This window comes from Schistocerca americana, chromosome 1 (genome assembly GCF_021461395.2).
Source record: "Schistocerca americana isolate TAMUIC-IGC-003095 chromosome 1, iqSchAmer2.1, whole genome shotgun sequence".
In the NCBI taxonomy this organism is placed as follows: domain Eukaryota; kingdom Metazoa; phylum Arthropoda; class Insecta; order Orthoptera; family Acrididae; genus Schistocerca; species Schistocerca americana.
Genome location: NC_060119.1, coordinates 226,082,892 through 226,107,866, shown reverse-complemented (window position 1 = coordinate 226,107,866; position 24,975 = coordinate 226,082,892). Strand labels below are relative to the sequence as shown.

Genomic DNA, 24,975 nt, shown 5'->3' with positions numbered 1-24,975 from the left:
GGTCAGACTGCAAGCAGCAGTGGATGATGGGAGAAGCAACCAGGTGGTGGGGATAAGGAGGCGGCTAGGGTGGGGAGGGGGAGATATAGCTCCAGCTTCCTCCTTACCGCCACCAGCCGGTTGCTTCTCCCACCATTCACCGCTGCTCGCAGTCTGGCCTCAGCAGCCAGAGATTGTGGTCATGTGTGAGTGAGTTGCGTTTGTGCGCGCGTGCGTTTGTGTGTGTGTATCTTTTGTCTACTTCTGACAAAGGCCTCGTTGGCCGAAACCTCACTTCTTGACAGTCTTTTTGTTGTACCTATCTCTGGCCCAACATCTCCGCTATATGGTGCACTGCAACTATACTTTTCGTAACACTGCTACATTCCATCTTGGATTTTCCACTGTCTCTACTGACTAAGCTATTTCAGGTACTATTACAACCCACTCTCACAGTTTTAGTTCTGCCAGTATCTCTCTCCTACTCTCTAAACTTCCCAGAAAATTTCCAGCAAACCTTGAGGTACTAGCACACCTGTTAGAAAGGATGGGTTGTTAAGTTGTGCCTTGAGAGCCTAGTCAACAGAACATTTGCCTGCAAAATGCGCAGGTTCTGGGTTCGAGTCTCAGCTCGGTACCCTACTTCAGTCTGCCAGAAAGTTTCGAACCACCACACACATTGTTCCAAGGTGAAAATTGATTCTGGAACCAATTAAAAGAATTAACATTATTTTTAGTTGGTTGTTAGTACATTTTACAGAAGCAGTTTGCAATAAAGTATAAATGGACAACTTTTACAAACCTGAAGACTTCACTTTGTGGTGGCATCTTTGGGATTGACGTATGAGTAAATATCTGTTCAGTGGACACCAAATCCACATGAAAGTAGCTATATGTACAACTATAAAAATTTTGCGAATATTGTCTTACAATGTAAGGATATTTTCTCTCATTACATTTCTTCATTCAAATGGACATACTGGAAAATTGTGCCATCATAAAATTATTTATTTTGGATAATTTTAATGTCATCAGAAATTCATCAAAGGTGATGAAAGTCTATAAGGCCTCAGCTCCATCATCTCTAACAGTAAAGAAATGGGTGTCTGAATTGAAATCTGGCATTACTTCTGAATGTGCACTAGGTGGCCAACACTATAGCACAAGAAAGAGTATGGTACATTTTACACAAAGAATTAATAGTGACTACACACTGTGAAAGACGGGTCCACACTTATTGAATGCTGGCCAAAAGCATATAAATATAAATGAATTGCTTAGCAAGCTAGGACTGTTTTAGAATGAATCCATCTGATTTTGTGAGTCAGTTTGTTTCTGTGAACACCAATCCACTTTCCACTGTTTCCCACCAGTAAAAAAATAAAAATAAAAAAAAAAAGGTAAATGGTGGAAGTCGGTTGTCCTGCAGCAATAATGGTACAGTTGATGTAAATTAAAAGAAGAAAAAAGAAAAGAAAAAAATACTGGCAGGGGGAGGGGGAGTGGTGGGGCAGAGAAACGAGGGGGGGGGGGGAGGGGGGGGGGAGTACAATGACAGTATAACATCCTGTTAAAGGTTGGTTGGTTGACTTAAAGCGGGGAGGGGGAAGGGACAAACTGCTTGGTCATCAGTCCCCATCCTGCTAAAGACATGATCATTAGAGATGGAAAAGTTGCTCAGTTTGGAGGAAGAGGGGCAGAAAATTGCCCGTGACCAGCGAAAAAACCATCACAATTTTGGGAAATTGCGGAACACCTAAAACTGGATGGCTAAATGGAGATTCGAACTGCCGATCTCCAAAATACATGTCCAATGTTTAGCACTACACAACCTTGATAGGTAGTTGATGCTCAGTGTTGTCAGGACTGCAAAAGGAATTATTCTTGATTACCTTGAAAAGGATGAAACAATGCCTGATGAATGCTACGCAAGTGAAATGGATGAAGACATATGAGACTGAAAAGAAAGAAAATTATACTTCTTCGGCACAACACAACTGCCCACTTTAGCAAAAGGAAAACTTGTGTATTATAATTGTGTACTGTTGAACATCTGGTCTTTTAACTGAATTTCACATTCTCAGATTTTACAAAATTTATAGGCTGGAAAACAATTTTGAATCCACTGGGGAGGTTAGTGCAGTTACAACTGAGTAATGCACAGTTCTAGGGCTGCAATTTAGAGGTAGAAAGTACTATCTGGAGAAAAGAAAACCACATAAAAGAAGATGTTTTCCAATGAAATAAGAGGTTTTGCTTTAAAATGTGGTACAACGGTGGTTATAATTTAATAATAAATGACTGGAACAACGATTTCAAAACTGTTCCACCTGAAAGGAAGGCTTTCCTCAATTTACGGAAACTTTTTTTGAGAAAAGCATATCTGCAGCAGTCTGCCACTTGTCAGTTGGCCACCAATAAGTGATGAAACTAAGAACATTTTACTAACATTTACCTAGAGTCCTAAAAAGCCTACTCATAGATTAACTGTAAAACAGCATATTTCTAGAACTTCTGTGTGGAAGATTTCATACAAGGCCAAAAATCAAACATTACACGCCTCGTCTCATACACGGGCTATTGGGAAACAATCCTGATCTTGGCTTCAATCTTGTGAGGCAATGTTTAATGAATCAAGAGATGGTGATAACGAGTTGTTTTCTAACATAATTTAGAGCGACGATGCTACTTTCAAATTATCAGACCATGTCAACAGACACAGCTGCACCTAATGTATTCTGAGAACCATATAACTTTTTTGGAGAGGCAATTAAATCAATCTGGTGTTACTGTTTGGGAAGGTGTTTCATACTGTAGAGTAATTATGCCTTGGACGTTTGATGGAGCAGTAACTGCAGTGAACTACCTGGAAATGTTGACAACCTATGCCATCCTGGGAACACAAAAAAATCTACGACACCTTCCACTCACTTTACTTTCAAAATTATGAACTCCCACTGCATTACACAACAGCTGTGCGGAACTATGTTGTTGAGGTATTTGGTGGGAAAGTTATTATACAGCAAGGGGCAATGGAAATGCCATCCAGTTCCACTGACCTTACACCAAGGGTTTTCGTCCATTGGGGCATGTTAAAAATAAAATGTATGCTGCAAAAATGCTAACAATTGAGGGCTTGAAAGAAGCTACTTACAATGCTTTTGAAGACACTGATTCTAATACATGACTGTGTAAACAAGTATGCTAATGTGTTTCAGGACATCTGGCAAAATGTATCAACAACGATGGAAAACGATTGGAAAAGAATGTTATAAATAATCCTGTAGCTTCAATAAAGTGTTCAGTTATTTCAGAATTCCAATTGTTTGTTTTGTATTCAATTAGGTGATTTTTCAATATGGTTTCAGCATGGATCAATCTTGGAAACTGGTTTTTCCATTGGTCAGCTCACATTACATTTGTTCAGTGCTGCTTTCTGCAACGACTGTAGGCAGGTCGGACAAGAGTATGTACACCAGTGTCCTTCAGAATGAAGTGCCCATTTGGCTCAATGATACCAATTTAAGAACAAGGCAAGTAATGTGGATACATCAGCATGGTGTAGCCAGCACTGCACCGAATCTGTGTGCCGAGCAGCACGGGATCTTTTTCCCAATAAAACAATAGACAGACGCTGGCTGGTCGATGGTCAGCTAGGTCGCCCGATCTATCTGTCCTTGACTTCTATTTCTGAGATACAATAAAGGATATGGCATACGCAGAACAATGCAAAAACACTGACAAAATGAGAAATCACATCAGGCTGGCCTTGTCTGTACTGGATAGGTCAAATGATGTACTGTGTGCTGCAGCTAGCAGTTCTAGCTGAGCATAAAATGAAAATAAAAGAATGACACCATAAATATGTGATTTATTTTGATTTTGTCTTTTTCTATCCCCCCCCCCCCCCTCAAGGTCTTTCTGATCCAGTTTTCTCAAAATTCAATGATAATCCATTTCCCTTGAATCATCACAACAGCAAATGTCAAAATAGTTCTTACACACCATTCCCTCTCCCACACTACGGAAGTGAGCTAGTATCTCATCTGTGAAGGACTGGGTGTCGATGAAATACTAAAATTCTGCCCCTCTGAAATCCTCTTAAAGGTTCTCAATTTCTGTGTCCTGCTATCATTTTATTTTTGTGTTTTCTTCTTGGTGTCCCTGACACATGTCGGTTACTCCATGGAGACACTTCTACTTAATCCCTTGATCATAGTTGTTCCAAAAGTGTTGCTCTTTATTTAAGTCAAATTTTATCTGAAGTTCTCGTCACAATAATTCAAACTAAAGATAAATATATTACTTTAAAAAATCAGTTAGTTTACAGAAGGAGTGATCACAGAGGAAAACGTTTAATTTCTATACCCGTTTCATATTTAGAAGAGAGATTGAGTATGTTAAAAGTTTTCTTATGGGCGGCCAAGGAAAACATTTTGTACACACTGCCACTCAGAATCAACATGAAAAGGGCTCAGCAGGGTGTCATAAATAGTGTCAATGAAACCACCTCTTTTCCTTGGGGGCCTTGAGACCACACATTTAGCAGTAAAAAATGACAGTTCACAAGCGAGAGGACAACGTTCTTGACAACCGAACACACTGCTGACACTCATATGTTTCAACCCTTCTCCAATAACATTGTGGGGCTGCATCCCCATTGAACATGACTGCACCAATTTGGAGTGCAGTGCAACTGCAGTTTTGGCTTTTGTGTACAGGTTAGAACCACTAGAAACTCTTCGAAAACATTTGGCAAAATTTGAACATTATCTGAAGCATCAAAGGATGCTTATGGATTTGCAGCTCTCCTGTTTCATGATCAAGGGAGGGTGTGACACTGACACTGAAACGTTTATGAATAAAATGCCAAAAGGTCCCTCTATGATCCCCCCTCCCCGTTCAGCAACACCATCGGGGTACATGCTCATCTTTACTGAGAATTTTTAAAACGTGCCTTTACAGAGACAACCCGCACAGTAGTCCTAGACGCATGCAGGCAGGCATCTGGAATTGGTGGGACGTCAAGAGGTTGCATGCCCACCAACACCTAAAACTATTTGCAGGTTGTCTCTGTAAAGGCACATTTTTAAAATTCTCAATAAAGATGGGCATGTGCCACCGACATCATTGCCAACGTGACGGGGGTCTTAGAGGGACACCTTTGCATTTCATTCACACATGTGTCAGTGTCAGACACTTTTGTGATCTGTGATCACGCCACAGTAGGGTGTGAAACAGGAGGGCTGAAAATACATAAGCACTCTTGCTCCTTCGGATCAAGTTTAATTTTTTTGAATACCATCTCGTGGTTCTAGTCAGTACACAAGAGCGAAACTTGCGTTCACACTGCATTCCACAGGGGTGCAATCACACTGAATGGGGATGCAGTCCCACAATGTCCTAACATATGGTGGTGTCGGTACTGTCACAGGTCATCAAGAATGTCGCCTTCTTGCTCATCGCACTACGAACTGTTGTTTTTGATCGCAAAAGTGTGGAAATCAACTCTGCATGGGAAGTGGTGGTTTCACTGATGGATTTTTTGCCATTACTGAAGTCTGTTCATGTTGATTCTGAGAGAGAGTGGGGATGACGTTTCCTCAGCTACCTATAAGAAAACTGCACAATTTCAATGCTAGATGAGTTTTGGTCTCCATCACAAATCCTCAAAAGAAATGGTGAAATGTGGATAAGACAGGGTGCGAAACTTTCTGCACTGGGCAGAACTGTGGTGAAATTTAGTGCCAATGTGACATCATTAACCCACCTTACACGTCACATGAACTTCTGAGCTCTTGCCTTTTCTTCAATGGGTCAACACCTTTATGTTTGAAGCAATGTCGAGCCTGAGGTTGATGTCACAGGGTGCCGCACTTCTGCAGTATTATGAAGGTTGTAGGTACCTCTGAGCCAAATTTCGAAGTTCTGTGTCACTATAGGGACAATTAAGGGGATTCGAGGAAGTGATCCTTCAGATGTGTTGTGCACTGTACCTCAAAACATAAATCACTGTATATTACGCATAGCAGCTCCATGTCCCATTCTCCAGTCTGTATGTGAAAGCTAATTTAAAGAACTACTGTAGGGATTTTGGTACAGTTTTCACAAGGGATGTTTGCATAAATAATTTATAAATATTTCATGCAAATTGGCTGATATGTGCTGAATTTTTCTGTCAGCATGTAGAGACTATTGTCAGAACTACAACAGGGATTTTGATACAGCTTACACTAGTTCGTCTGCTTCATGAGGAAGGTTTGTTATCATAATTTGTTATCACTGCACAAGATCTAAGTAGATACTTAGTGGTACACATACGAAGTTGGGGCAGTGTGTCTGTGTGTGTGTGTTTTAGTTGTAACAACATATATATGTTGGTAATGAGGATCACCCTGTGGCTAAACATGCCTTGGTGCACGGCCAGCACATCTTGGCACAGTGTTACACCGTCCGGGTTATCTGGATACTTCCCACTAACACCAACCTATCCAAACTCCGGAGATGGGAACTTGCTCTTCAATATATCCTCTCTTCCCGTTATCCAGCAGGCCTCAATCTCTGCTAATTTCAAGTTGCCGCCACTCGTACCTCACCTGTCATTCAACAACATCTTTGCCTCTGCACTTCTGCCTCGACTGACATCTCTGCCCAAACTCTTTGTCTTTAAATACGTCTGCTTGTGTCTGTATATGTGTGGATGGATGTGTGTGTGTGTGTGCGAGTGTATACCCGTCCTTTTTTCCTTTTCCGCCCCCTAACGTAAGTCTTTCTGCTCCCGGGATTGGAATGACTCCTTACCCTCTCCCTTAAAACCCACATCCTTTCGTCTTTCCCTCTCCTTCCCTCTTTCCTGATGAGGCAACAGTTTGTTGCGAAAGCTTGAATTTTGTGTGTATGTTTGTGTTTGTTTGTGTGTCTGTCGACCTGCCAGCACTTTCATTTGGTAAGTCACATTATCTTTGTTTTTAGATATATTTTTCCTACGTGGAATGTTTCCCTTTATTATAACCATATCATTAATTTGAACCCAACAATTATGTTTGTTATTGTCGCTGTTGCATTTCGAAATCTTTCCTGTCGTCTTATTTTCTCTTTATTTTCTCTTTCTGTTTTTACCAGTAGTCTTACTTCGCATTCACCTTCCCCTTTTTACCGTAATACAATTTTATCCCCCCTATATATACTCAATAACACGTAACCCACTTCCAAACCTTAACCAAAAAAATTTTATTTTCCGCCTTCAACACTACCGCTGCTATAAAATCCACCGTTTCTAGTTCAATACAGCTGCTTTCACGTATTAAACAACCATTTCGGCTAGTTCTCATAACTTTCACTTTATTTCCACTTCCGTTTTTCGCACATCACTGATCATTTTTAGTCGCTCCCCACAGGTTTTAACGTCATTATTTCTTCGTCAGACAATTTTTAGCCCCATTTTCGTAATCTTTCACCACAACACCACTCCTTTTAATACATTTACGTGTTTTTTCGAAATTTTCCGAATTTCTCCGTCCTTTAACGTGTTTTAGCGGCAACACAACCACCTAACCTTCATGCACATCGCTGTCTACCAACCCAAGTTCACCACAGGATCAACTTAACCAACACTTTTTCGCCTTTTTTCATACCAGATCTCCAGTTACTTTCTAGTTCACCCTTATCTCTCCCCATATATTTTTATCTTTCATTTTCATTTCAACCTCATGTTACACTTTCCACCTTCTAATACCATGTCACCCTGACAACACCCCCACAACGACCCCATTAAGTTTTATTAACATTCCCTCCGCAAACATGCTTTCACCCTAGCCAGATTACGCTCGCATATTTTATTTTCTCAGGCTTGTCTGACATTTGGCATTACCCCCAAAGGCCTCACACTTAAAATTCCCATCTCTGGCTGCAACCCTTCTTTCCATCAGTCCCTATACCAGTTCCAAACTGAACAATCCATTGCCCTTACCCACCTAATCCTTCACCTACACATCAACTCAGCCAATGAACACACCCGTCAACTCCTATCCTTAATAAAAGTCCTCAATCTTTCCTCTCCCACATCCACACCGGCTATTCAGAGCATCCTCCTACAGGCCAACCGCAAATTAGAACAGCATGCCACCCTCCACCTCAAAAAACTATCCAATCTCCTGGTTTCCCACCTCCGGAAAGGCAACTCACTCACCCTTCACAACCTTTCCAGCAAACCTCAACCACCCCTCATTGCACACAAACCCAGTCTCTCCCATCTACTCAATCTCCCACTTCCAGCTCCACTCCCTCCAAAACCTCAAAATTCCAATCAACACAATCTGGCACCACAACACCCTAATTCAGTAGTTAACCTTTCCTCCAAACCTCTCTCCCAATCCGAAACCTCTGTCCTATCCAAAGGCCTCACCTTCAGCCCCACTCCCAGATTCAACCAAACAGTCCTCGTCAAAGATTTACTGTCCTACACTCGTACTCTCTGCTGGAAGTATCACTTTGCCACGAAGAAAAATGATCCTAATCCTACCCCTATGATCCAACTCCCCAAGACACTATCCAAATTGAACCCTGCCTGGAACAGTTCCGTCCTCCGTCACAGCAGGACCCACCTCCTCTTCCTCAAAATCACCCTCTCCAAACCTTCAAGGAATTTCTGACTTCCAGCCTTGCCTCTCAATCCTTCTTAAAAAACCTTAATCCTACTCCCAACATCACCACTGCTGAAGCCCAGGCTATCCGTGATCTGAAGGCTGACCGGTCCATCGTCATTCTTCTGGTGGACAAGGGTTCCACAACCGTGGTACTTGATCGTTGGGAGTATGTGGCTGAGGGACTGCGTCAGCTTTCAGACAACACCACATACAAAGTTTGCCAAGGTAATCCCATTCCTGATGTCCAGGCGGAGCTTCAAGGAATCCTCAGAACCTTAGGCCCCCTACAAAACCTTTCACCTGACTCCATCAACCTCCTGACCCCACCGACACCCCGCACCCCTACCTTCTACCTTCTTCCTAAAATTCACAAACCCAATCATCCCGGCCGCCCCATTGTAGCTGGTTACCAAGCCCCCACAGAACGTATCTCTGCCTACGTAGATCAACACCTTCAACCCATTACGTGCAGTCTCCCATCCTTCATCAAAGACACCAACCACTTTCTTGAACGCCTGGAATCCTTACCCAATCCGTTACCCCCAGAAACCATCCTGTAACCATTGATGCCACTTCCTTATACACAAATATCCCGCACGTCCAGGGTCTCGCTGCGATGGAGCACTTCCTTTCACGCCGATCACCTGCCACCCTACCTAAAACCTCTTTCCTCATTACCTTAGCCAGCTTCATCCTGACCCACAACTTCTTCACTTTTGAAGGCCAGACATACCAACAATTAAAGGGAACAGCCATGGGTACCAGGATGGCCCCCTCGTACACCAACCTATTCATGGGTCGCTTAGAGGAAGCCTTCTTGGTTACCCAGGCCTGCCAACCCAAAGTTTGGTACAGATTTATTGATGACATCTTCATGATCTGGACTCACAGTGAAGAAGAACTCCAGAATTTCCTCTCCAACCTCAACTCCTTTGGTTCCATCAGATTCACCTGGTCCTACTCCAAATCCCATGCCACTTTCCTTGATGTTGACCTCCACCTGTCCAATGGCCAACTTCACACGTCCGTCCACATCAAACCCACCGACAAGCAACAGTACCTCCATTATGACAGCTGCCACCCATTCCACATCAAACGGTCCCTTCCCTACAGCCTAGGTCTTCGTGGCAAACGAATCTGCTCCAGTCCGGAATCCCTGAAGCATTACACCAACAACCTGACAACAGCTTTCACATCCCGCAACTACCCTCCCGACCTGGTACACAAGCAAATAACCAGAGCCACTTCCTCATCCTCTCAAACCCAGAACCTCCCACAGAAGAACCACAAAAGTGCCCCACTTGTGACAGGATACTTTCCGGGACTGGATCAGATTCTGAATGTGGCTCTCCAGCAGGGATACGACTTTCTCAAATCCTGCCCTGAAATGAGATCCATCCTTCATGAAATCCTCCCCACTCCACCAAGAGTGTCTTTCCGCCATCCACCGAACCTTCGTAACCTCTTAGTTCATCCCTATGAAATCCCCAAACCACCTTCCCTACCCTCTGGCTCCTACCCTTGTAACCGCCCCCAGTGTAAAACCTGTCCCATGCACCCTCCCACCACCACCTACTCCAGTCCTGTAACCCGGAAGGTGTACACGATCAAAGGCAGAGCCACGTGTGAAAGCACCCACGTGATCTACCAACTGACCTGCCTACACTGTGACGCATTCTATGTGGGAATGACCAGCAACAAACTGTCCATTCGCATGAATGGACACAGGCAGACAGTGTTTGTTGGTAATGAGGATCACCCTGTGGCTAAACATGCCTTGGTGCATGGCCAGCACATCTTGGCACAGTGTTACACCGTCCGGGTTATCTGGATACTTCCCACTAACACCAACCTATCCGAACTCCGGAGATGGGAACTTGCTCTTCAATATATCCTCTCTTCCCGTTATCCAGCAGGCCTCAATCTCCGCTAATTTCAAGTTGCCGCCACTCGTACCTCACCTGTCATTCAACAACATCTTTGCCTCTGCACTTCTGCCTCGACTGACATCTCTGCCCAAACTCTTTGTCTTTAAATACGTCTGCCTGTGTCTGTATATGTGTGGATGGATATGTGTGTGTGCGCGCGAGTGTATACCCGTCCTTTTTTCCTTTTTTTCCCCCCTAAGGTAAGTCTATCCGCTCCCGGGATTGGAATGACTCCTTACCCTCTCCCTTAAAACCCACATCCTTTCGTCTTTCCCTCTCCTTCCCTCTTTCCTGATGAGGCAACAGTTTGTTGCGAAAGCTTGAATTTTGTGTGTTTGTTTGTGTGTCTGTCGACCTGCCAGCACTTTCATTTGGTAAGTCACATCATCTCTTTATATATATATATATATATATATATATAAAAACAAAGATGAGGTGACTTACCGAACAAAAGCGCTGGCAGGTCGATAGACACACAAACAAACACAAACATACACACAAAATTCAAGCTTTCGCAACAAACTGTTGCCTCATCAGGAAAGAGGGAAGGAGAGGGGAAGACGAAAGGAAGTGGGTTTTAAAGGAGAGGGTAAGGAGTCATTCCAATCCCGGGAGCGGAAAGACTTACCTTAGGGGGAAAAAAGGACAGGTATACACTCGCACACACGCACATATCCATCCACACATACAGACACAAGCAGACATATTTAAAGACCTTGGTCTTTGCCTTTACAAATGTCTGCTTGTGTCTGTGTATGTGTGGATGGATATGTGTGTGTGTGCGAGTGTATACCTGTCCTTTTTTCCCCCTAAGGTAAGTCTTTCCGCTCCCGGGATTGGAATGACTCCTTACCCCTTTTGTCTTTCCTTCCCTCTTTCCTGACGAGGCAACCATTGGTTGCGAAAGCTAGAATTTTGTGTGTATGTTTGTGTTTGTTTGTGTGTCTATCGACCTGCCAGCGCTTTTGTTTGGTAAGTTTCATCATCTTTCTTTTTAGATATATTTTTTCCCACGTGGAATGTTTCCCTCTATTATATATATATATATATATATATATATATATAAGTGTTAATGTAACACTAGAAACATTTACATTAAATTAAAATCACTGACATCTTTCCACATTCCATAGACCACTCTCTATGTGATCAACTGAGTGTAACTAATTTAATGAAAAATAATATGTTTTAGCAAGATCAAGCAATAATTCATATCAGGGTGGCCAGATATTACTTTAACAGTATTCCTTTTGAATATGAATGCAAATCTTTAACCTCTGTTAGATTTTACTTGGTAAGTCTGTGAAATTATAAGAGCAGATACAGCAATTAATAATGCAAATAAGGGAAGGACAGACTGAAAGTGTGGAACTGGGAAAAATTGTGGACGAAGTGGAAGAGGGCAGAAGAAAAGTTCCCATCTGTGAAGTACTTAGAGTTTTTGTCAGGAAGAATACAGTTAGGTTACACACTGAAGTAAGTACCAAGGACACGTTTACTGTCTTGCAGATTATCTTCTTGCAATAGGGTGTTTAGCCTGAGTCAATGACCATTCATCATTACTGATTTCTTAGAGGTCATCTTGTTAACACAAAATTGCGAAGTGCTTGTACATCAACTAGTGTATGGTGTCAGTTGCCTTACACATCCTCACTCTTTGATCAAGTTAACATTACCAGTGAAGGGATTGGATAATTTTGTGGAAGGTGGGCACACTCAACAAAATTTACTGTAAATGAGGATACAATTGAGGATAACAAGGCATATAAAGAAATAATGGTATGCATTATCTTGACTGTAAATGGACATACCACAACAATCGTGGGTGAAGAAGGCAGGTCAAAAATGAGAGCTGAACAAAGGTGGTCATGCATTGGAGCTTATTCAATTATGTCACTGGAGCTGCCAGCACAGTTAGAACAAAAGCATCTCTTGTGAGGCCTCGAAGTCGAAAACTTCTGCATACACAGTCATGACTTTGAAATAAAGTAAATGGAGGTTACCACATAAAACAGGAACTTGTGTTCCTTAAACAGGTCAAAATAACTCCACACTTGTATCAACAGCAGCTGATCTAAAATACATGGCTTCAACAGACAGACATAGCCAAAGAAGAATATAACACTGAGATAATATATAGAATGATATCTGACAAGAGAATCTAATTCCAACTGCATATCTGTTGAATGGTCTTCATGTGTCTGTATTATATTAAATGATAGTGAGGGAGTATGCCAAAGCCCTATTAAAAGCTTATGAATGTGGATCTAAATAATGAGAATGAAAGAATCCAAAATCACGTGAGGAGATAGAACTCAGTTTTCAAATCAGGTGGGAAATAAATATAAGATGTCACTACAAGTGATAGACAGGTTGTTTCTTTTTGTAATTATCATCTTAAAAATTTTGTTCCTGTCTCTTACCTAAATGCTGGAAATAGAATTTAATCTAAAACATTTTTGTTGATTGTGTTACACACTATTTATAAACGGTAGAATAAAATAAACAGTAGCTTAAGGCATTACCATTTTTACTAATACCAACCTCTTCAGTAGCCCCATATATACTCAATAAATGGAGCGATATATGTCCAAAGATTGAACCAGCTGATTTATACAGAATAAACAGTCTGAATAACAATAGCAAAATGCTCTTTGCTATTTTGACATTTTCAGTTGTTGTTTCCTGACAAAGTTCTTTTGCCCATTCATAGATCTGCAACAAAAACACTTGCTGGCTTACAATTTTTTAAGGAAACAGGCACATATATGAAAATCAACATGATAACTGAAATTATGGTTTCAGAACAACATGAAGAACACACACATGGTTGCCTCTAATGACATGGTTCAACAGCTGTCTTATCGCGGAAAGGTGAGTATAAGATGGAACACCATTGCAACAAATTTCTCCATGCTTATTATGCTAAAAGATAGTCAATCCTGATTATTTAGCTGTATATAAACCCTTTCTGATTTTCACGCTTTTTTCAATTTTTGGTCAAATCAGGAGTTGAGAAAAAGACCTGTTTAATATGACTGCAAATTACAAGTACACAGTGTTACTAACCAATAATCTCAAAATTGAGCACTAAGCATCGGATGTGACTTACAACAAAAAGTGTGGAAAGTTCTGCATCAGGAACACCTTAACTGAACAACACCAAACTGATAATTTTTGACACAACTGACAAACTACAGTGATTGAATTTAATATTTTAATAATAAAAACAGTTCTGATGGCAACAAATTTATTTGTATAAAACATTCTTGAACTACTTGCTGTCTTGCTGTGTCACCTAAGGACAAAACCTCGAGCTTTTGACGATTGCTTTCACTGTCTTTGTCAGGAGCAACTGACAAAGACGTGGAGGTAATCGTCGAAAGCTCGAGGTTTTATCCTGAACTGACACAGCAACATGTCCAGGAATGTTGTATATAACAGAGCTGTTGCACAATACTTCATTCTCAACAAATTTATTATTTGTAATTCTGGTATCTGGCTTCAGTCTCTACACCTGTAGTAAAGCAATGGCTCTGAAATGTGTAGCATTTATAATGGGTGAAGTATGACAAAATTTACACACAAAACTAACATAAAATGATATATTTATTATATAAAATTGTGTGTTATCCAGATAATGTGAGAAGCCGGTTCATGGAGCTGCTGTGTAGCACCTATGAGTGCCTGTCTCACACTGCTAACTAACTAGCAGAGGCTAGGTGTTATAAATGGGAAATTCCACCCTCTATTCAAGATTAAAATCCACAAATATTGTGTGTAAAACCAGAAAAATGAATACTGGTGCATCAGCAGAATTCATAAAATCTGCTTCAAACTGTGTTAGATTTTACTCCTCCCCCCTCCACCAATAATTAGGCATAGTGCTGAAAAGATGGATTGGCCACAGGTAATAGCCCAGAAATTAGTGCCAAAACTATTCATTACAAAAAATATGTTGGTGCCATACTACACTAAAGGTGAAATTGATCACATCGCTCAAATTGTAAACAGTATGCATCCTTAGATGCAATGCAGAGCCTAATGCAAAGCAGACTAATCTATTTCCTGCACTTGACAGTTATAAACAACACAGGTGGAGTTCAGTTCAGCATATTTATGAAACCTACAAAAACAGATGCAGTTATTAATGCAAAATCATGCCATCCATATACATATAAATGGGCCTTTTTTATATCTGTGGTTCATAGGGTGGGTAAATATGTCAACTATAGAAACACCCAGTCTGATCAGTATTGTATACATGGGCAATATTCTGGACAAGATAGGTCAGTTACTTCAAAGTATAACGTCACTTACAGATGAAACTGAAACAAACTTTAGGTAATCATCAGAATGAGTTTTACTAGCCCAGTATTCATGATATTAAATGTAATGACTGTGATAAACAATACACTGGATAGACAGGCTCCAATTTATTTATCAGATTCAAAGAACATACGATTAGAGTTTATCTATATTTGGCCAGCGACTTTTTAATTGTGAACACTAAGCAGGCACTATAAATGACAGTTTAAAAAATATTGTGTAATACTCCAAAAAGTTAAGCACTGGAAGAAATAAAAATTTACAGCCCTCAGATGTATTCGACTCAAAATTTGTTAAATGAGTAGAAAGACTTCAAGGAAAAACATTTCTATAACTTATTTGCTGAATTATTATCATTTCAACATACTGCTCTTCTATTTTACATTTTATGTTTTTAACATTTTTGGAATGTAAATAGTATGACGTACTTAAACAACACTGGTTTAAATAAATTTTTAATATCAGATGTGTGCATATAATAGAGCGGTTTACAATGAGAGATTATTTGACTAAATTTAAAGCAATAGATAACAGCAAATAGTATAGAATTTGGAATTGGTATCAGACCACTATATCTGTATGGTATGCTACACAGTAGCCAGTGTTTTTAATGAGTTTAGGTATGTGTCTAATAAAACAGTAGCAAGCCGACAGGTCGTAACTGCATACTGCAATGCCACAATGTTCCTCAACACATAGTACTGGACACTGAACATTACTACATTGACCCACCAGCAAGAGAAGCAACTACTATAACAACACAAGCTTATCTGTATCACTGTGGTGACCATATAAGTCCAGCTTAACATATTTATTGTTCAATGTGCCTGTACCACAACAAACTATTAATTCCTTTAACTACATGGCAGACGACAATATTTTGTTTGCGCTGTGATTATGTTTTATTGTAATATGTTTTCGAATTATTTATGATGCTGTGCCACAACCTAGTCTGGTGGCCCAGCACAGGTTGAGAACAGCATATAGGGTGAGGTACCAATCACACCACAGGCTCAGCACTATGGAGTAAGAAAGCATACTCAGAATGCAAGAGCAATCTTTCAGTACTCTGACACTGCAACTGACTCTGAAAGCTAAATTTCAGACACCTTGCAGAAGTGCCACCGAGTATGGAAGAGCTGACTGGAAGGGAAAACCAGTACAAAATAATTCAGCACTGCTTAACAGTTACAACATATTGCAGATAGCATGCTATGACTTCCAGGTGTAAGTGTTGCTGTAAGGGAAATCACTCACAGTGTGGCTCACATGTATATTGGCCAATTTAGATCCTCACTCTCAGAACTTCCTTGTGCACAACAATATCCAGATATGTACAGTATGCCAAGCAACGATCTATGCCAGCTGATTACTACAAGACAGGCATCACTTGAAGTACAAGATGAAGTAGCCAGTGTCCATCCAGGGACTTTACCACCAGCAGCTGCAGACCAACACTCAAGCTAAAGTCTGTAGGCAGATAACTTGGCACCTTCACAACGCTGTGTTACATGCTGGGTGATTTACTTCTGTTGGCGACCACCTGCCTGGTGGGCCGTGAAATCAAGCCTCAGCCAGCTAGTTGCCTACCTAAACTCTTGCTGTTGTCCGACCCGTGCTTGCCAGTGCGGATCCTGACCATCGCCCGTGGCAGGCGCATACCATCATGTTCAGTCACACCAGGCAGCATGGTTTAAATAATGCCTGTCACCATGTGTTGTACACGGCATCCAAGAAGCGACAGAGCAGCAAGAGGTTGCCTCTGTCATCTGCCGTCGCCAGCACACCACTGTATGTCAGGACTGTGCAGCCATGCTGATATATGCAGCCACTAACACACACACACACACACACACACACACACACACACACACACACACACACACACACACACACACACACACTCCTTGGCAGACAATTGCTGATGCTGGCACACCACACGACTGTGGCCAAGATTGTCATGGAGGACTACGAACAGGGAAATGCCGCCTAATTTTGACTTTCCCACCACAATATGGGTTACTTCCCAGCCCCTACACTCGAGCATCGGATGTGGTCGCTGCTACTTGGACAACCACCATCCATGGCTGAAGAATTGGGTTTCTAACACCTCTACGTTCAGGTGTCAGTAGTTTTTCAATGCCAGCGGCAACCATTTATAAAAAGGACACTGCAGCTGTGATGTCACTGACTATGCCAGTATGAAGCTCCAGTGGTACTACTGTGGTGAGTGAACTTGCTAATTTAGTGACACTCTTGCTCACAGACATGACAGGAAGACTGACTGTCATAAGAATCTACAAGTATGGTTTGTGAAGTCAGAAGAACCTCCTGACTTGTCTCAGTTCCAAGGTAAAGACGACTATTACAATGTACAACCAGTAAAATGCAAGTAGTATAATTTTACAGGCCACGAGTTGCCTTGTGCTCAGTCAGTGGCTGTTACTTGTAGAATATGGTGGTTCTATGGGCATAAGGCACATCAGTGGTCAGAGTCAAAATGATTAACGATACGTCGCAAGAATTGAGAGCATTTCCTGTTGTTATGTTTGAGTATCTATAGTGCCCCGTCTAATTTTTTTTATTTTGTGTGTACTTTGATGTATGTGCTGTGTGCGGAAAGTAAATTCAGACACTGTTCTGAAAACTGTAAGAAATGTATGCCAGTTTGTGCTGTCTAAAATGGGCAATGTATCTTGTGTGTAGGGAGCATGGCTTATTGTTTTGGTCTGTAAAGTAGTAAACATGCGTATCCATTCAGGCAGAAAGATGTGTTTTCCTAGTACTATGTTTAAGAATCCTCCTTTTCATTCTATATTGTTCTCTTATTTGTTTTATATGTAATTGTTAGAGGTTCAGCCACATTGTTTTTAATATCACAGCATATGCCACCCTTGAGGAAACATTGCAAATTTTAGTAGCTCAAACAGCTTTGGCGAGAGTGGACCAGGCAGAGGAAATAAGGGTTGAGAAGGAAAAGAACTGTTTTGTGTGGTAGAGTTACTACAAAGGATATGCAGAAGAGGCAGCAAGAATTTGACAATGATTGTGTTAAAAATAGGTGCCTGTATGGTCCTCTCTGATAAGGTGTACTAGGTTTATGCAAAGTCTTGAGAGATTAAAAAAGAGCAGTGCTTGTGCAGAAGTGGAAGGTAAGAAGGAAGAAGTTTACAGTGTAAGTTTAGTTCATGTGCAAAGTGTGAAGGTTGTGCCAGTAGAGGAGAATAAAGTGGGCTTATCAGCTCCAACATCTTGTGAAACCATGGAGTATGGATTAGATGTAATTCCAGACGAGATGTGTGTGTGAATAACAACTTGGGTGATACTGATTTCACTGCAGTATTATCTAACACATCAGGTGATGCTGGGTATTTCGAAGAGGCCATGGAGCCTTGACAAGATGTCCAATAAAGTACATATGCCAATGATTATTGTATCGAGCAGAGTTGAACTGCACCGTAATTTTGTTGTAGATTCTGCGAAGGATGCACAGCAAGTTATTGATAATGTTAGTTATGTTGCACATGATGTGGATGAAAAATAGTACAGGCGCATTTATTTTTGAAGGACACAAATTTGTTGCTGCCTGTGATAGTGACGCCTCCTCAGAAGAGGGGAGGGAGGAAGAGGAAGAAGAGGATACATGCTTGTAAGGCCAAAAAGGTATAATCAGTTCATGACTGTGTGCAGGAGGATCAGAAGGTTCATAGCATTGAAGATACTTGCAATGTAATGTTTACTGAAGAGAAGAGGAAACGTCATGCTAAAAATGCTCTTTGGCAACAGAAAATGAAATTTGGGGAGATGATATTTCAGCTGCTGCTGCAAATGAAACATTGTTGCAAGGTTCTCCTGTTGCGAGGGACAAACCAACTAAACTGCACACAAAATCATTATGATTCAGTTCTTATGATAAAGTGGCACAGGGAAGTTGTTCTGGGAGAGTGAAGGTATAAGGTCGCATAGCTTGCAGCGTAAGATGAAGCAGCCAGCCACCATCCATGGACTTAACCACCAATAGCTGCAGATTCCCACCTGAGCTAAACTCCTTATGCAGGAAACCTGGCACTTTCATGTCGCTGTGTCACTAGCTGGGTGACTTCTTTCACCTGGCGAACCTCCCTGACAGTCTTTGAATTTCAGCCTGGACCAGCTAGACTATCTCTGTTCTCTGACCCGTGCGGGTCTACACTGTTGCGGACCACCACCCTGAACAGGCACATACTATTGTCTTCGGTCGTGTTGGACACCACAGTTTAAAACACTGTCATCTCAGTGTTTGTACACTCTGACCACGAAGTGGCCAAGCAGCGAGGGGGCTGCCTCTTGTCATCTGCCACCAGCGGCACGCTGCCTTTGTCAGGAGTCTGCAATAGTGTTGATGCCAGTAACTGCAATTCAAAGCATGCACTGCCTGCCTAGTGAGTAACTGCTAACACCAGCATGCCACGTGTGGCCAATGAAGCCGCTAAGGAAAACAACCTCTCTCCAGCTATTGTTCTGTTCCTGTAACCAACGTTACAAAGACTTTCTTAACTGGGGATGTTCTAGCAACAATTTGCTGTCTCCACCATCTCCGCAGTCCACAGCCATGCGGTAAAATGGCATTTCATCCTTGCTTTCCAGCATCCAATCCTCCTGCTATTGTAGTGGTGATGCCCCAACCCCTACAACAGCAGTTTTAACAAGTAGATTGGAGATGTATGCAAGTATACAACTTGTGCATAGTCAATATCAAATACTGACTATGAGGTGGGACACATCACTATACTGGTCTCCCTTCAGGAGAAGAAATGCCTAGCAAGGCAGTCCACACTAGGCATGTCTCTCCATGATGACCCCTGGTGTCTTGCCAGTGATAGATACATATGGAGGGCGTGTGGGGCGTGCACCCCCTTGCGGGGTCACCAGTCAGCCCGCATGCTATTCGTTCACTTCTTTCGTCAGTCAACTTGACTGAATCGAGTTATCGAACAGTTTTATTTTCCTACGTAGCACGCACGCCTGCATCATCGTATTTTACACATTTCTGTCTGGCACACATATCGATAACACATACGTACGAGAAAAGTCGTGGCCATTCTAGTGAAACTTGATATGTTATTCCGTCTGAGATTTGTTTGAGAAAAGTCGCGAATATTCTACTGTTTTCTTGTACAGAGAACCTTCAATACGAAGCATTATAAATATGGTCTATTTGCCATATAGGAAACTAGTTTACACTCAGAAGCAGAAATATTAAGACTGAAGAATGAACAAGCAAAAAATCCCAGTTTTAGCAAGTGCAAGTGTGAAGATTAGTCAAGAGTGAAAGTTATCAGTTGATTGGGAAGTATTATTAATAGTAATACATAGCAATTTCTCAGTAAAAATATTGTTATGAGACTCTTTAACAATATTTTTACTAATAACATAACAATATTTTTACTAATAATGTAACAATAGTTTCCCATACCTAAGAGAACCTCAATTGTAAAATTTTTTATATCATAAGATGGCATTGTCTTGTATATGTGTGTAATCAGTTTAAATAAAACTTTCTTAAACTTCACATGTGACTTGATTACTTTTTATTAGGGTAAAAGTAAAGGTAGCTCAAGATATTAGTGCCCCTTCCTTGAAGTTTTTCTGAATCTGCCACTGTGTCTTGCACAGCATGAGCTTTTCTCGGCCACTGTGCTAGACACACTGGCAACACATACACAACCGTCTAGTTCAGTCAAGTGCATGCCAGAGGGAAGTTCTTAATATTTTGGTTTCTGCTATCAGCCTTTTAAACTTCTTTACATTTTTTAATGTATTAGTAGATTTAAGCAATATTGTCCCACTTTCTCACATACATTATGATGCTTTTCTGTTTATACACATGATATTTGTTATTTTTAATCATTTTTACTATGGATCAAGTGAAGAACAGAGGGTGAAACTTCGTCTTTGTAAAGTCTAAGCTTGGCAGTTAGTTAGCAGTGAGTGACAGGCACCAGTAGTTGCTTCACAGCTTCTCTTGATTACACTTCGATTTATTTTATAGCAAAACTATGTCATTTATATGTCAGGTTGTAGGCAGCAAGTTTTGTCATAAATGACTCATTATAAAGTATATAATACATTTCAGAGTCTTTGATCTGAAGATGGTCATAATACACCAAAACCAGTTACCACAACTAAAAATAAATAATTTATTGCAATTTAGACATCTTTTTAATATTAAAGAAAAAACTGATGCTCCAGTATTTCCATAATTGTGGGGATATGGTAACTAAGACGTAATCCTTACGCAAGCTTATTTTCACTACAGGAAAACGTCATTCCAACAGATGAAGAATGGCGTGAGCACTTAATCGCCATCAAGTGTGTCTGAAGTTACTGGAACTTCTCTAGTAGACACCATAGCACGGCACCTGCAGTTTATCATAATTTTTTCAGACTTTTCTCAAAGTCATATTACTGGAATGAGGGATACTGGAGCGTCATAAAGACAGACTGTGCAAACAGTTGGCTGTAGTTCTATCACTGCAGAAGGACTCAGAACACAGATGTGAGAAGAAAAGTAGACACAGGTTCCTCAAGAAGAACTACACTACAAGAAGACTGCAGGACCATTTGACTGACTGACAAATATTAGATTGGTCCATAAGTTCATAGCATTTTTGTTTTGCAGGATGGTATTCCAGTGCTATGGGCTTATTTATAGATCATCATTTTTTATTTATAGTTCATTGCTGATATTTGAGTTTACATATTGTCATTTTATCATTTGGAGATGGTGAGTGGAGTTGTGGACACTAGAAAATGAAGTGTCAAGTGGAAAAATCTCAACATTCCCAATGTATTCTTCTGTTTGAATAATGGCATCTGCCAAGCCTTAGTTGCCAAAGGTTTTGGAGCAATAATAATATCAACTTCAGTATTCACAAAATTAAATGTGTGACTCACCTCATAAATTGTAATGCCTTCTTTAGGAATTTATGTAGTGGTTGTGACGCCCGCTTCAGATGCAGTAAACATTATTGCATGTCAAATAATTTACAAAATAAAACAATGGGAAGTCCAGGATGGAATAACAACAATATTATGAAAAGGACAGACTGCTACTAACCTTACAGAGGAGACATAGACAGGCACAATGAAAAGACTGCTATATTTTTAGCTCTTGACCAAAAGGCCTTCTACTGAGGGAGAGAGGAAACACACACACACACACACACACACACACACACACACACACACACACACACGTGCAAGACTGCTCTGGTGGCTGTGTGTGTGTGGTGTGTGTGTGTGTGTGTGTGTGTGTGTGTGTGTGTGTGTGTGTGCGCGCGCGTGCGTGTGCGTGTGAATTTTCTTCTATATAAGAAGGTCTTTTGACCGAAAGCTAAAATGTACTGCAATCTCTTTGTTGTGCCTGTCTGTGACTCAGCATCTCCTGTTTGTGGTGAATAGCAATATAGCCTTTTCATAATACTGTTGTGAATTTTGAAGATAAAATTAGTGTTAAACTGCCACTACATATCATTTTAACTTTTCTCAGAATTAGCTTATAATATCTGTGGTAAACATCTTTCGTTACTGAAAATATTCAAGTCAAACAATTAGATAAAATTTAATAATGCTATTTTTAATTAATAATGCTCACATAACAATTGTTCTAGCAAAATAGAAATCCCCAACCACTGTCTTTCATTGAAAAATTATAATACCCGCACAACGTTATAATACACAAATTTTGCTGTCCAAATTACCATTGTGGCACACAAAATCACCAGAGCAGAAATAAATGCGAGAACTCTCAGTGATTATTTCATGTGTAATGCTGTGCTACAGCTTACATGAAATGTGATGCTGTCAATACTTTGCAAGGCAGTGATTGCCAATATCAATGCAGAACGGTAGAAAACAGCAACTAATTGTGAACCTCTGACCTGATTCTTTACACCTACGTACACACGCTTTGCAGATGATTGTAGAGCGCATGGCAGAGGATACTTTGTGTCATTCCCGGTCATTCCCTTCCCTCTTCTTTTCACAAATGGTGTAAGAGAAAAATGATTACATGTATTTTTTAAATGAAAGTTCCGCCATTTCACTATATAGATTGTCTATTCTACTATACGATCATGATTTTGGGCTTTGGCCATTTTCAAGTATTGCCGTGTTGAGCATGATCAGACTTCTATAAATGAAGTCATCGTCGAAACATACTAACTTGGGTATATAATGCATGTGGCATAGCATAAAAATGTGAACATATTCATGAAAGGTCTGGGAAAACTAAAACAAACATGTGTGACATACACTGAATAACAGTGCCATAAAATGTTAGCAACAGTCATTATACATGCAGGTACCATTATCTCAAGCCACACAAGTGACAAGAGTTCTTGTATCATGTTCCTGTGTGCGTAGCAAGCATTTTTTTTAAACAGAAAATGGTGGGTGACAACTGAACTCCATCATGCAATTATAATTTTTCACATGCATTTTGTATCCTATCCCAATAACACTACTTCAAAGCATTTTTTTTCCATTCAATAACAAAAAACAATAGCAATGTTGACTCTGACTATGTATTTGGTGTTTTAGCTAAAAATGACATCCAACTACATGTATTTTTTCAGTCAGTGCTTAAACATTAATAGTTACAGAGAAAAAACAACAATTTTGCTGGGGAAATCCATCAAGATTCTGGGGTCTCTAAAACCTCATCAGACTTATGATGTTCTCCTTCTCCAGACTAAGGCAGGTACAAGCTACATTTCCTTTAAGAAAACTTAACGAAAATTCCTGGATGGAGTAATACATAATATAAGGGGAAAACAGCCACTCGCCTATAGCGTATTGATGCAGGGAGCACAGTAACACATAACAGAAAACAATATTCACACTAGTGTTCAAGCACTAGCTCTTTTTCCAGCAATAGTACACACATTCAACGAGCTAATGCTCAGAAGCTAGTGTGGATGCTGTTTTCTGTTGTGTGTTACCGTGCTCCATGCATCGATATGCTATGTTTCCATTATACACACACACACACACACACACACACACACAAATTTTCAGAATAAAATTTAGTCGTCAGTTTTTTCAGAATAAAATTCAGTCGTCAGTTGCAAATATATTTTTATTATACTTTACAGGTTTCGGCAAATTAATTTGTCATCTTCAGAAGCTTAGTATGGTTCAGCAGATGTCAACATCATCTTGATGGAAGCATAATGCCATGACGCATTGAGAAATGTACGTATTGTGATTATAGTAAATACAGATTGATAATTGTTGATAATTGATTCACATCTATGTATATGTCAACAGCTTGACATATACATAGATGTGATTCAGTTACTGTATATTGTCAGTCTGTGTTTACAATAACTGCATGCAATACATACATTTCTGGACTTACCATAACATTATGCTTCTATCAATACGATACTGACATCTGCTAATCCAATACTAAACTTCTGAAGATGACAAATTAATTAGTCAAAACCAGTAAAGCATAATAAAAATATATTTGCAACTGATGACTGAATTTTTTTCTGGGAAATGGTTAATGTAATGTACAAATTTTAGAGCTTAAGCTTCAGGTCATCTCAGGTATTAGGAAAGTGCATTGAATCCTGGTGATGCTATTCCATAGTCGAAAAGGTACTATGTAACCTGACTGAGCAACATTTTTTTTTTTTTTTTTAATACAGAATGCAATGGGAGTCGACAAAGTCTGTGAAATTTTAAAGACAGAGACTGCTAGAGATGAAGTACAGTACACACAAATTGCAATGAACCAGTATTTCTAGATTTCTAGATGACTGACAGTTGTTGCATAAGTCTCTCCTGTAGCATTCCTTACTGCCACACTGTCATAGCTCACAATACACTTTTTTGGTATTCCATTCTTAAGACACATAATGGAAAGAGTACTTTTGTTTTTAGAGTTTTACATGTTTGTCAGCAGAATGGGAACATATTGCAATACTCATACAAAAAATATAATCATGTTATCATTCTAAAAATGATTATTTAATGCACTATTCTCTTTCAATATACTGAATATGATATGCCAGTTAATGATTCCACGTATTGTGGAAAAAGTT

General features: G+C 40.3%; 1 protein-coding gene across 1 annotated transcript in view; it reads right to left on the bottom strand.

Moving 5' to 3' along the window:
* The window catches only part of LOC124621679 (Fanconi anemia group I protein-like), a 276,076-nt gene that overhangs the window by 46,156 nt on the left and 204,945 nt on the right, over positions 1–24,975 (bottom strand). The window contains exon 19 of the mRNA XM_047147159.1: positions 13,097–13,267. Coding sequence (XP_047003115.1) covers positions 13,097–13,267 — 171 coding nt within the window. The remainder of the gene's footprint in view (positions 1–13,096; positions 13,268–24,975) is intronic.